The 14,131-nt window shown below is 43.8% G+C and overlaps 1 protein-coding gene across 2 annotated transcripts in view; it reads right to left on the bottom strand.

Moving 5' to 3' along the window:
* LOC111966193 (inositol 1,4,5-trisphosphate-gated calcium channel ITPR1) overlaps positions 1–14,131 on the bottom strand; it is a 157,992-nt gene that overhangs the window by 26,208 nt on the left and 117,653 nt on the right. For both annotated transcript variants that reach the window (XM_023990646.2, XM_023990654.2), the window contains 5 exons: positions 11,708–11,895; positions 4,029–4,212; positions 3,585–3,838; positions 939–1,139; positions 505–615 (listed from right to left, as the gene is read on the bottom strand). In XM_023990646.2, the coding sequence (XP_023846414.1) occupies positions 505–615; positions 939–1,139; positions 3,585–3,838; positions 4,029–4,212; positions 11,708–11,895 (938 nt within the window). The remainder of the gene's footprint in view (positions 1–504; positions 616–938; positions 1,140–3,584; positions 3,839–4,028; positions 4,213–11,707; positions 11,896–14,131) is intronic.

The raw sequence follows: 14,131 nt of genomic DNA, 5'->3' as shown, positions 1-14,131 counted from the left end.
GAGAGAGAGAGAGAGAGAGAGACAATAAAAAAAAAATGTTTTGTCTTTAATAAGACATCCTAATTACACTAAAAACACTACAGAGAGAGAAAGAGAGAAATGGAGAAAGTACGGAGATAATGGTTTGTTATCATGTAAACTTTATGTCATAGTCATGAGATGCGTATAAAGTTGAAGATCAAATCTTTTCTAAGCCGTTTCTGTTCCTCCTTCCAAGAAAACAGGCAGAATCCACAAGGCTTAGGCTGAAAATGCAATCTGCAGATATTTGGTTTGGCACCAAAGGAGCTAGCTTAGGAGAGATTCATGAGTTGTCTAGGTTTCAAAAGCAGCAGCACACTGTTTGTGAAGTTCCACTCCGGGATAGAGTAGCTACTAGAGTAGGGAGTAAAGTAGCTTTACTACTAGGTCCAGTGTGGAGACCCAGCCTATGTCCAAAATGGCACCCTATTCCCTATATAGCGCACTACTTGTGACCAAAACCCTTTGCGAGGGAGGCCTCACCTTGAGTTCAAGCACCAGGTCCATCCTCTTCTTCCCCAGTGGGTTGATGTCATTCAGGATCAGGGCGATGATGATGTCAATGCCATTGGACTCATGGGTGGCGATGCAGTTCTGCAAGGAAACAATAAGTTAGGTCAATTTTATAAATGCGCTGCATGGACTACACTAGGTCACTAGTTATCCATGTCAGGGCCCTCAACCTATCCATAGACAGTATTAGTAGTATGAATGACAATAGAAGTGGACCCAGGATAGGAGTCCATAACTGCTTCGTATGGTATGCATATGTGCTTGTAGCTAGTTCTTACAGGATGGGCCCACTGTATCTGTTTGTAGTTCTAATGACAAAATGACAAAGACCCACAGTTAGTTGGTTCTAATGACAAGAGCCCATAAATAGCTGTGGTTCTAAAGGCCAGTACCCATCCCAGTACCTGGTTCTCGTGGCAGGGTCCTTGGCAGTACTCGGTCAGGCTCTCCACTGTCTGGTTGATGAGAGCCACGTTCTTCTCATTGATGTAGAGGCCCAGTAGACCTAGGCCTCCCGTGGTGCTGCCACAGATACAGTCCAGGAACTGCAGCGTCTCACACACCAGATTATAGTTGTTCTTATTGTTCTGACACCGCAGAAAGTTCTGGAGAGGGACCAAGGGAGGGTAAGAATACAGCTGTTTGCACATTTGATACATAATATTTTTTATTTCATTCAGAAAAAAATACATTACGTATTGAAAGGCAAATGTGCATTGAAAGTGTGACTCTGAACTGAAGAACTTTCCAGTTAACTTTTACTTGGTACTCATCCCGGATCCGGGAGCACCCCCCACAGTAAAAAAGCTGACTAGCATAGCCTAGCATAGCGTAAATACAAGCATCTAAATATCATTAAATCACAAGTCCAAGACACCAGATGAAAGATACAGATCTTGTGAATCCAGCCATCATTTCTGATTTTTAAAATGTTTTACAGGGAAGACACAATATGTAAATCTATTAGCTAACCACGTTAGCAAAAGACACCACTTTTTTTACTCCACCAGTTTTTTCCTGCATCAGTAGCTATCACTAATTCGACTAAATAAAGATATATATAGCCACTAACCAAGAAACAACTTCATAAGATGACAGTCTGATAACATATTTATGGTTTAGGATATGTTTTTTTTTGAAAAATGTGCATTTTTCAGGTATAAATCACAGTTGTACATTGCAGCTGCAATCTGAAATAGCGTTGGAAGCAGCCGGAATAATTACAGAGACCGACGTCAATTACCAAAATACTCATCCTAAAACATTTCTGAAAAATACACAGCCTACAGCAATTGAAAGACACAGATCTTGTGAATCCAGACAATATTTCAGATTTTCTAAGTGTTTTACAGCGAAAACACAATATATCGTTATATTAGCATACCACATGAGCTAACATCACACCAGCATTAAATCAAGGCAAAGGGGGCGATAACGTTATCGCCACCAAAATATATTAATTTTTTCACTAACCTTCTCAGAATTCTTCAGATGACAGTCCTGTAACATCCTATTACACAATGCATATAGAGTTTGTTCGAAAATGTGCATATTTAGCATCACAAATCGTGGTTATGCAATGTAATCTGTCAAAACATGGCATGCATTCGGGCCGGCGCCATCTTGGAAAGGCACCTATGTTTACGATTATTTATCGATTAGATTGACWAAAAAAATACAGGTTGGACAGCTAATGAAAGATGCATTGGTTATTAATGCAACCGCTGATTTAGATTTTTAAAATGTACGTTACTAGACATACATTGTGAGTTACAGCCAGACTAGTGCCGCAAACAATGGCTGACAACTGCGTTTACATTTTTCCACATAAATACGGAATAAAATCATAAATAACTCTTACTTTTGGACGAGCTTCCATCAGTATCTTGGGCAATGTGTCCTTTGTCCAAAAGAATCGTTGCTTTGTTGTAAAACGACCTCCTCAACTCCTCAACAACAGCTAACGATAGCTACACGGCACACACATGCCCAAATCCTCAAACGCAATACTAAGGAAATTCAGAAAAATAGCAATATACTCGCATAAACTGATATAAATCGGTTTCAAATAACTTCGTTATGATGTTTCTAACACCTATATCGAATTAAATCACAGACGGATATATCTTTGATCAATAACGAGAGCTTTTGAGCATGCGATTCTGATGTCCTCCCTTGCGTCCTGGCRAGCGTCGAAAAGAAGGGWCATCTCACTCCATTCCMTTTTAWAAACTCTGASAAACACSTAGAGACACCATTCCACTTCTCATTGGTTACTGACATCCAGGGGAAGGCGGGTGCAGTTCATGTCAAGCCATAGKGCACACACAGAGTTTTAAACTGATCCGAGATCAGATACTATTTTTCAGAGCTTCGCATGTCCTGTCATGAGTTTCGCTGTAGAAAGAGTTCTGGTTCACCCACAGACATAATTCAAACGGTTTTAGAAACTAGAGATTGTTTTCTATCCAATAGTAATAATAATATGCATATTGTACGAGCAAGAATTGAGTACGAGGCAGTTTAATTTGGAAATGTAAAAAAAAAAAAAATGCTAACAGCTCCCCCTATTGACAAAAGGTTCAAAATGAGGACAGGATGACCCTGACTCCTTAAAACACAGATAATATCTATCCATGAGTCACTGGGTAATCAGCGCCATAGTGTTGAGCTAACAGTTAGATTAGAGACGTGACCACCAGGCCTACATTAGTGAATAGAACCATCTATCTCATTACTCATTACTGATGATCCTTCCACCACCTCTGGCCCAGGGGAGAATATACCCCATATCATGTACCGACTATGCACTTCATGTTCATTCACAGCAAAATTAAATGGCTCATAGAACGCAACGCAGAAAGTCCTAACATTGACATGTTGGTCATTTAGCAGACATTCTTATCCAGAGCGACTTACACAATAGACCATTGCGAACTAAAGACATAGCGGTGAACTTCATAACTATTGCCATAGAACATGACTTGTCCTGCGAAGAGGCTAGCTGTGAGGGCTAGCTCCCCTGATGTTGGGCTGGCTGAATAACTGACCTGCAGGTCTCGGTTGTGGTTCTCACAGAGCAGCTGGAGGAAGCGCAGGATAGGCTGCATGATGACAATGATGAAGCTCATCTCTCCGTCTTCCTGGCTCTTGTTCCCGGCGCTGGGCGTGCCGTCGGCCGCCGAGAAGTGGTCCTCTGGGTCAGCCTCACGGCGGTACGAGTTGAAGGCTTTCTTAGTGGCCGACGAGGCCTCCAGCAGCTGCTCTCTCGCTTCCTCTGTCACCACCACCGCTGAGTCTTTGGCTGCAGAGACACAGGGAGGACAGATGAACCAAACTAGGTACTGGGGATAAAATAAAGACTTCTTTGTGGCAGCTAGTATTTATTGCTAACGTGTTCAGAGAAAAACAAACCTTAGATCAGTGTCTAGGGGTAACTTCATCCTACTCTCTTAAAATGCAATAACTGACAATAAAAGAGGTTGACCTCTGACCTTTCTTGCGGATGGGCACTTCTTTGTCGGGGGCGTCGTCGTCCCTCTTTCTGTTGCCGAGGTCGCTGGTGTTGACCGTCACAGTGGCTTTGATCTCCAGCTGGGCCAGCTTCATCCGGTCGTAGAACACCCGGAAAAACTTCTCAGACTTCTTGTCCTCCGTCAGACGGCAGAAGAAGGAACGCTAGTACAAAGGAAGTCAAGTAAAGGTACTGGGAAGTAACGTAACATTTTGTTGTAAATAACAAGGAAGGAATGTTCATTTCAGTCATGTGAATGCTTGTGTATTGTTGTGTGTAGCCTACTTCACCAAACTGAGTACAATAGGCGTTATTGTTGATGGCTCAGTTGGTTACTTGCAGCATATAGCGTTCGCAATACCACAGTTCTGGGTTCGATTCCCGCATGACAACAATACACGTGATAACTGCAAGACAGCTTTGGATAAAAGCATCTGCTAAATGTCCCTTTCGCTAAACAAAGCTTCAGGTAATTTAAATTGATCAAAATAAGACAGGTCTGCACTACTGTGTATACAGTACCACCAAGTACATATCATAAACGTATAAACTTTCTGCTACAAGGGAAATTCTGGTAATGTATGTAGTTACTGTAACACTGAATATTACCATGGAGATGACCTAAAGTCGCCTATTTAGACAACTTGTTTGATTCGGGCAACCCAAATGTGTCTGTCAGACTGCCAAATGGTGAAGCGGGGTATTTGACCAAGAAGGAGAGTGATGGAGTGCTGCATCAGATTACCTGGCCTCCACAATCACCCGTCCTCAACCCAATTGAGATGGTTAGGGATGAGTTGGACAGCAGAGTGAAGGATAAGCAGCCAACAAGTGCTCAGCATATGTGGGAACTCCTTCAAGAGTTTGTCGTGGAAATTCTTACACAGGGACACTCGAAGTCAATCTTAAATTAATCGTTGTTTATTTGTCAGCGCGCTGGAGAGGTTCCAACAAACTTAATGCACCATACTGAATGTGTCAGAAGCTCTGCCTGGGCAGTCCCAGCAGTTGTCTTATATACGGCTATACACAGACAAGTTATATTTGCATGATGTTTCATTCATGTGACAGACCAATCAGTATTCATAACATGTGACTGAGCAATATCTCACCAGGTTTCTTCTCTCTAAGCTGAGACCTTGAAACTAAGATATATTTTGTTCGTTCTCAAAACAAGGTCTGGGTGTACTGCCAAATTGCAGCTACTGATAGTGAGTCAGCCACTTGCATGAACACATATTTGTTTATAGAACAGTACATGAATAGAACACAGAAATTAGTTATAAGGAAAGCACAAACATTAAAATGTGTTGGAAAAGCTTTCCAGGTGAAGCTGATTGAGAGAATGCCAAGAGTGTGCGCAAAGCTGTCATCAAGGCAATATTTATATTTGAAGAATCTCAAATATATTTTGATTTGTTAAAAAAAAGAGGGTTATTACAGGATTCTACATGTATTATTTCATAGTTTTGATGTCTTCACTATGAGTAGGTGTGTCCAAACTTTTGAGTTTTAGTCAAATATTATATGTTCGGGCTTCTTGCGGTCAATTTGTAGTCTACAAATTATTTGTAATGATGTTCTGGCCCTCCGACCATCCGCTCAAGAAAAAGTTGTCCCACGGCTAAAACAAGCTGAGAAATCCCTGGTCTAACAACACCGTGTATCAAGATGGGACTTCTCCTCTTTCTTTCTCACTCTGTCTCGATCTCAGTGTGCCCCATGCATGCAAAACACCATTACACCATGACCACAGTCAGCCTCAGCAAACACTAAAGAAGGGAAGGAAAAAAAACCTGTTAAGGCTTTGACTGTGCCATCAAGATACTACCCTTTCTGAACTGCCTGTCATCTAAAGCTGTGGAAGATCATTGCCAAAGAACTGCCAGATCCATACATATGTTTTGTTAAATTGTTCATTTATTCTGTTTTTAAAGCGACAGATTCTTCTTGTAATGAATATTGCAATATAAAATACATGGATTATTATTATTATGTCATGTGGTTACAAAACCTCAGTGGAGAGACCACGGTTTGGACTCTATATTCTGTGGGGGTCACATTCAAGCTAAATGGGAGCACATTCTAACCCCTGACTGCAATGAGATCTGTGCTGTCCTATTTCCCTTTTGGTAAGAGCTGTTATCTGGTCACAGTCTACTTGGAGGGAGAGGAGGAGAGACTCTGACCCAGTGGCAGAACAGGCCTAATGCTCAGGGTGAATATGACACGAGAGGGAGACGCCTACCCTACTTACACAGATAGAGGGAGGAAGGGAGGAAAGAAGGAGAGAGGAAGGGAATGGGAGAGGGAGAGAGAAAGACAGGGAGCAGAAAAAGGGGTAAGAAAAGGGGTGAGATTAACAAATAAATAAATAAGAAAGGGAAATCGAGTAAGAGAGGTAGGGAGAAATGGGGATGAGTGAGCGAGTGGTTGAGGAAGGGGGAGGTAATGTTATCAGAGCTGGTATCTAGGCTAGCTCTAAAAAGCTTGTTGCAGAACTAGCTTTTTTTCTAGGTTAGGTGTGAAGTCTTAAACTGGGGTAGTGTTTGTGTGCTTTAGGGCTGGTTTAAGCGTGTGTGTGCATGTGCGCGCGCGTGTTGACATGCGAGGTTGAAAAACAAATAGTTGTAATTAGTTTAAACAAAATGGACAAACTACATTTTATGTCATATTTAAAGAGAGAGATGTGTATGGAACGCTTGCTGGCATGAGGGCGTTCAGTAACACAATGTTAGACATGTGAAATTAATGAAACATGCCACTCCTCCTTGGTAAAGAGCCCTGAGTTTGCTAACCTTAATTCTCTGAATAGAAGGGAATCTCATACTACAGGGGATAGCTAAGTGAACCCACTGACACACCATACTGTACACAAGCACCCACAGAGAATGTGGAATCATACAACAATGCACACACACAGTAGTGGAGTAATCTGCAGCATTAATAAACTCTGCTTAAAAGCTTGGGCAAAATATGTTACAATGTTGCTCACATACATTGTCATAAGTCACATACATAATGTCTTCTCAAATATGTAGGTCACAACGAATCAGTGTGGTTGTAAAGATAGCATTTTCCAAGTTTCCAAGCCAACATTTAATGGGATAGTACCTTGCTGACTTACTATCAAAAAGTATATCTATAGTTTAGTGAAACTGATAACATATTAGTGTCTAGCCATCAGTCTTTCCTCAGTATCAAAGGATTATGCAGTCTGAATAAAAACAGTATTATGTTGTGTCATCAGGTCTTCCAATGACAGATCTGCCCAGCTTAAACCCCAAATCAGTGACTTCTCCCTACACCCTCTTCTACTCGAAATCAACAATGACATCATTGTGTACTTATGCCCCCTGGGCAGCAGACTCCAAATCCCCCAGGCCCCACCCACCCCTACCCCCACCACTGTGCACCAGACCACTCGCACGTACACCCTCTGCCACCAGTCAGGATGGAGGAGAGTAGTGGTGGTGGTGTGGGGGAGTGTGCGTGCTATCCAGCAAGATCCAGTGCAATAAATAACTTGATGACAGAGTGGATAGTACAGAGGCAGAGAGGGGGGATTAACTGAGCCTCACAACCTGGCAACCCACAGAAGTGTGTGGGGGGGGGGGGGGGGGGGGGGTTTTTCTTCAAATCTCTCTCCACATTCATCTCTCCCAGAGACCGTAAAAAAAAACTCTCTCCTTCCCATCTCTCTTTCTCACACAGGCGTGGGTGGGACATTGGGGCCTGAGGAGGGGGTGAGGGAGGAGGGGGGAGGCTTCACCGGTGGGGCCCTGGCCAGGATAACACACACAGCGATTACACTGATCCTAGCGGAGACAAGAGCTCTTCACAGCCCCCCTACTCCTCCCCTCCTGCCTCTAACCCTGGATAGCTTACATAACACACACACCGGTCTAAGGAACTGCATCTCAGTTGGGAGATGCAGGAGTCCCATAGGGCGGTACACAATTGCTCCGCCGTCGTCCAGGTTTGGCCGGGGTAGGCAGTCATTGTAAATAAGAATTTGTTCTTAACTGACTTGCCTAGTTAAATAAAAGGTTAAATAAATAAATAAAAATGTATTGAAATGTTGGTCAGCTGTCTCCATCAAAACAAACCAGCTTTGAAGGACAGTGTGAAATGTTCTGTGTCACGCATACACAAATGCTCTCAAACTACATTTCTCTTATATAATAACCACATTCATTCTCCACTCTCTCGCCACCTTTTTGTTAACATGCTTCCTCTCACTAGGGCATCCCCATCTATGAGCAAATGGGACTCAAAGTTGGTGGTGTTGCCATATACTGTATAACAGGCCTGGTGGAGTTTGGGCATCTGGGTCGAGTTACATTGGTTTCGGTTTAGTTTTGTGAGGTAATGTTCACGCTACAGTTTGGTTGTGATGGATCTCACTCACTCAGAGGCTTAGACCCTTTCTAAGAGCTGACTTGATCTGAGCTCTTCTAAATCCTAGAGGGTCCTAAAGGGTCTCCCTCGCCACAATTGATTCAAAACAAAGTTTGCATTGTGTGTGATTGCATTGTATGCATTGTACACACTTGTTGTTGCCTAACCATGCACGTTGCAACAACATGATGGTAGAAGTAATATGGTCTTTCTTTCTTCTGCATTTCAGCGTGGTCAAAACATCCCCCTATTATTAGAAGACATTAGTAGAATAGAGAGATATAGTGTTCCTCCAAGTACACTGTTTTGGCAGGAGTATTAAAAAGACATCTGTGTTTAGACCGGACTTAGAAAAATAGTTCTGGAAAAGAGACAACGCTCGACAGATTGATGTTGAGGATGTTAAGTAAGACATGGTGGTGGAGGAGTAGAAAGTGGAGTGATGGTGAGGAGGGCAGAGGAGAGAGAGAGAGAGAGAGAGAGAGAGAGAGAGAGAGAGAGGGAAGTGAGGGATGGGAGTCTCAGGGGCCCCCTGGAGTGTTGGGTAAACAGAGAGACTGTCTGTAACCATGGAGACTAACCCCAAGCGGAATGAGATTTAGGCGTGGCAGGGCGAGGCGGGGGCTCTGAAAAACAAGGTCACAGCGCTTTCCCTGCTCTCCTTCCGTTCCGCCACTTGGCATCAACAAAGGGATGTTATATAACAGCTATTTATAACAGCGCTCCCTCTCGTTCCCACTCTCTCTCTCCCCAATTCACGTCAGGCAGCGCCACACAGACTAACTGGAACTGCAGCTCACCTCTCTTCCTTTTGCCTTCTCTCTTCACTGAATCATTTTCTTCACTTACAGCCTTTTGTCCTCTCTTACCCCAAACTAGCCTCTAGTTTCCTTCTTCCCGCTATCCTCCTCTCTGAACTCTTGTCTTATCTCTTCCCTGTTCCTTCATCTTCTACTTTTCTTCCTTATCCTCTGTTCTCTGTCACTCTGGCCCTCCCATGACAATGGAAGCTTGAATAAAATCACAGACTAGACAGAATAGAACAGATGACCTTGTGTCTTGTCTATCACCTTACACAGTAACTCAGGACTAAAACCCAGAGAGGAACCTCACCATCCCTAACTTACTAACTTCCTTCCTAGAAGCTGGCAGGAGAGTGAATAAGTAAGGAGTTTGAGCATGAGTGAGGGAGTGGGTGAGTGAGTACATGGTCAGGTTTATTTCTGTGTGGTATGTAGATCAGGGGGTAATGGTAAACCGTGTGAGTGCTTGTCAAATCAAAATCAGATTATATTGGTCACATACACGTGTTTAGCAGATGTTATTGCGGGTGTAGTGAAAAGCTTGTCTGGGATGGACACGTCAACATAGATAAGACACCTCAGAGTGGATCCATTCCTAAAAAGATACATTGAAAACGAGGAGTGCTAGTACACCAACAAACATGCGCATTGCTGTTAGTTTGTGTTTCATAGAAATAATATGAGGTCAGGACTCCAGCAAATTAATCTAAAAAATGTACATTACTATTTGTATAGTCTTAATATTCTTTGAGAGACAAATCCACTTTTCATCATAATTAAAATAAATATATATCTTCAAAGACCAGGGTTCAAAGACAATTATTATCCAGCTCATCAGTATGAAAAGTGAACCTGGAGGTTTCTAAGAAAGACCTATTCTAGTGTGTCCTCAGGTTTCATAATCTACTGGGAGACAGGACAGTCCAAACACCACAGAGGACAACTGCAGAGACTGCGGTTATTTGTAGAGGTGACAGTTGGTGATCTGGAGAAGAATCCGGGTCAGAAAGCAAATTATCTAGCCTAGCAAGCTGGTTTACATTCATGAAATGCTACAGTATGTTAAGTTATGAAGTACTTAAGAGAAAATGTCTCCCTTTTTAGCATTAAATGGTAATACTTCAGTATTTCCCCCTCTAAATTTTCGCTCAGTGTTTCAGAACAAAATAACTATGTAATAAAGAGCGGCAGACTATTTCCAGTCCCACCACCCCTCTCCCTACTGCCCCACTTCCAGAGGCCCAGCATGACCCAGTCTGGGTCGAGAAAGAAAGAGAGGGAGGGAAAGAGAGAAAGAGGGAGGGCTGGAATGTTTTTAAGCCCGAGACATTCCTCATTGTTCATTCACACAGGCCTTATGTAACGCTGGTCACGTGATACTCTGTGCTCTCTCTGCAGCAGCCAGGCTAACAGGCAGGGAGGGAGGCAAAGAGGGATACAGGCAGACAGCCTGCAGCTGTGGGAAGTCAGGACATTGTCTCTGCTAGAGTGGCTTCCTCCCTCCCAATCTGATTACGCAAGTTGCCCCTGCTTACGCAAGCACTGGCAGACAGAGACAGACACACAAACAGAGAGGAGCAGACAGACAGATTGATAGCAAACATAAATGCAGCGGGCTTGTGCACACATTATATGCACACACACACGTAACTAAATGTCTCCTATGTTTGCAGAGATGTATCATATTTCTCCATTGTAAACAATCCAGAGGGCTTTATGGAGCAGGTGTCATGTGCCTCACAGTTTCAGTTCAATCATTCCCCTTGGCCTCATGGGACTGTTTTGAAGTTGACAGTAAACTCGGTCTTTATCGTGTGCTCAGCTCTGTCAGGAGAAGTAGAGCAGTGTTGTGGGGCATGCTGAGTTATTCTCTTCTATAACAATAATAATAATTTCGGGGGTGTTTATATTTGTCCTGTTACACACAAGTGTGTATTGGAAATGTGTTTCTTGCATATCCCAACTCCCCTGAGCGAACCGCAGGAAGTGGGGTCACAGCCAGGGTCACCATTGCACAGCGCCCCTAGAGCAATTAGGGCTAAATGCGTTGCGCAAGGGCACAGCGACAGATTTTTCATCTTATCAGCTCCGGTTTTCAAATAAGCAACCATTTGGTTACTGGCCCAACGCTCGAACCTTGAGGCTACCTGCCACCCCTTCTAAGGCAGCAGGGAGGGGTGTGGACACATGCAAAATGGCTGCCTTGTACAGGGTCAGAGCAGGCCAGTACCTGGATGGACCCTGGTACTGTCCCTATCCAAGGACTTCTCTTTTTCTCTTTTTTTCCCTCATCTATGAAGTGTGTTGGATGTTGGGACCAATGATGTATGTTATTTATGGTAGCGAAATGCACTTTAAATAATGTTTGGTTTGATTTATCATTCAGGTATTTATTAGGCTTCAGTCATTCCTGACAAACCCACAACCTTATGATTGGCAGCTGGCTCTGACTCACTTGGATGGTGGTGTTCCCACCCTCCAGCAGGGCGATGGCCAATAGGATGCTCTCCTGGAAGACACGGTCACTGGTGGTGTTCATGATGAGGTCGATGACCAGGTCGGAGGCGCCCTCCTTGTCCAGGTGACACTGCACCTCTGCCAGGCTCATCTCCCCTCGACTCAGGGCTCCCGGACCACCTAGGCCTGAAGGGAGGGTCAGGATTATGAATGTGGTTTTCCCTGATCTACTGATTTATAAGGATAAGGAGAGGTTTCAAATCTTATATCTAACATCTTACTACCACAGTCATCTATAGATACCTCTAAATGACTAATTCACAATGGAATGTCTGGCGAAATATGAGTGCAAAATAGGGAAGTGCACTCATCCAGGCAGTCGCCTACATGTATATTTCATTGTGAAACCTTTACATACAAATGTACAATGTAATTGCATATATAATTAGAACGTAAATTCAAGTTTTAGCCACATTTCAAATAATGATGTTTTTATTTCATAAGAAAACATCAAGAGGGGCTTTCCTGAATGTATAAGAGGGCCTACTATGCTTCTTATGAGCGATTAACACCAGTATCAATGACAACACCCATGGCAGCCTTTAGTAGTGGCACACACATGCAAACACACCCACTGCACTCACACACACCCCCGCTGCACTCACACACACATGCAAACACACCCGCTGCACTCACACACACACGCAAACACACCCACTGCACTCACACACACCCGCTGCATCAACAAATAACACGCAAACAACACCACGCTGCACCTCACACACACACGCAAACACACCCACTGCACTCACACACACACCCGCTGCACTCACACACACATGCAAACACACCCGCTGCACTCACACACACACCCGCTGCACTCACTCACACACACACACACGCAAACACACCCACTGCACTCACTCACACACACATGCAAACACACCCACTGCACTCATACACACACCCGCTGCACTCACACACACATGCAAACACACCCGCTGCACTCACACACACATGCAAACACACCCGCTGCACTCACGCACACATGCAAACACACCGCTGCACTCACACACAGGCAAACACACCCGCTGCACTCACACACATGCAAACACCCCGCTGCACTCACACACATGCAAACACACCCGTGCACTCACACACACGCAAACACACTGCAATCACACACCCAGACACATGCAAACACACTGCACTCACACACATGCAAAACACTGCACTCACACACATGCAAAACACTGCACTCACACACATGCAAACACACTGCACTCCACATGCAACACACTGCACTCAACATGCAAACACACTGCACTCACACACCCAGACATATGCAAACACACTGCACTCACACACACTGCAAAACACTGCACTCACACACATGCAAAACACTGCACTCACACACATGCAAACACACTGCACTCCACATGCAAACACACTGCACTCACACATGCAAACACACTGCACTCACACACCCAGACATATGCAAACACACTGCACTCACACACATGCAAAAAACACTGCACTCACACACATGCAAAACACTGCACTCACACACAATGCAAACACTGCACTCACACACATGCAAAACACTGCACTCACACACATGCAAAACACTGCACTCACACACATGCAAACACTGCACTCAACATCTGCAAAAACACTGCACTCACACACATGCAAAACACTGCACTCATACACCCACCCACACACATGTAAACACACTACATGCAAACACACTGCACTCATACACCCACACACACATGCAAACATACTGCACTCATACACCCACATGTAAACACACTGCACTCACACACACAGTAATAAGGCTTGGAGGGGGGACCCAAGAACTTGGCTTATTACTCATTCCAATAAGAGGCATAGTGGTGTAACAGTACTTACATATTACATTGATTGACATGAAAATGGGCACTAAAAACTGCTATAACTGGGTAATATGACATCATTCCATATGCGTGTACCGCTGCCACCATGTTAAGTGTGATACACTTCTTCTGCATCCTGGTGACTGACTCATAAATGTTCTTAATACTACATAGAAATAAGCCACACTCTTATCATGGTTTATTCAACAGGCCTCATTCCCCAAAAAGCCAGAGTAGTTCTCCTCAACTGAGCAGTATGAGAAAAGCTGTGTGAAGAGATAAATCGCGTCAATGTTTTTACTTGAAATAGTGTGGTCAGATCAATCACACAGTGACCTGCTCATCATGAGGAAATAACAGTGTTGTGCTCACTCACAGGGCTGGACTAGAGCTAGACATCTCTACAGCTCAGTAGTAAAGGATTATGTGTGTGTGTGTGTGTGTGTAGAGATAGGCCTCCTGGTTATATAACAGAGTGAGCAGGTCTGTTTGAGAAACCTTGACATGCATACACTTCTTTAGCA

The sequence above is a fragment of the Salvelinus sp. IW2-2015 genome, linkage group LG1 (assembly GCF_002910315.2).
Source record: "Salvelinus sp. IW2-2015 linkage group LG1, ASM291031v2, whole genome shotgun sequence".
Taxonomy (NCBI): domain Eukaryota; kingdom Metazoa; phylum Chordata; class Actinopteri; order Salmoniformes; family Salmonidae; genus Salvelinus; species Salvelinus sp. IW2-2015.
This window is presented reverse-complemented; position numbering and strand designations above follow the sequence as displayed.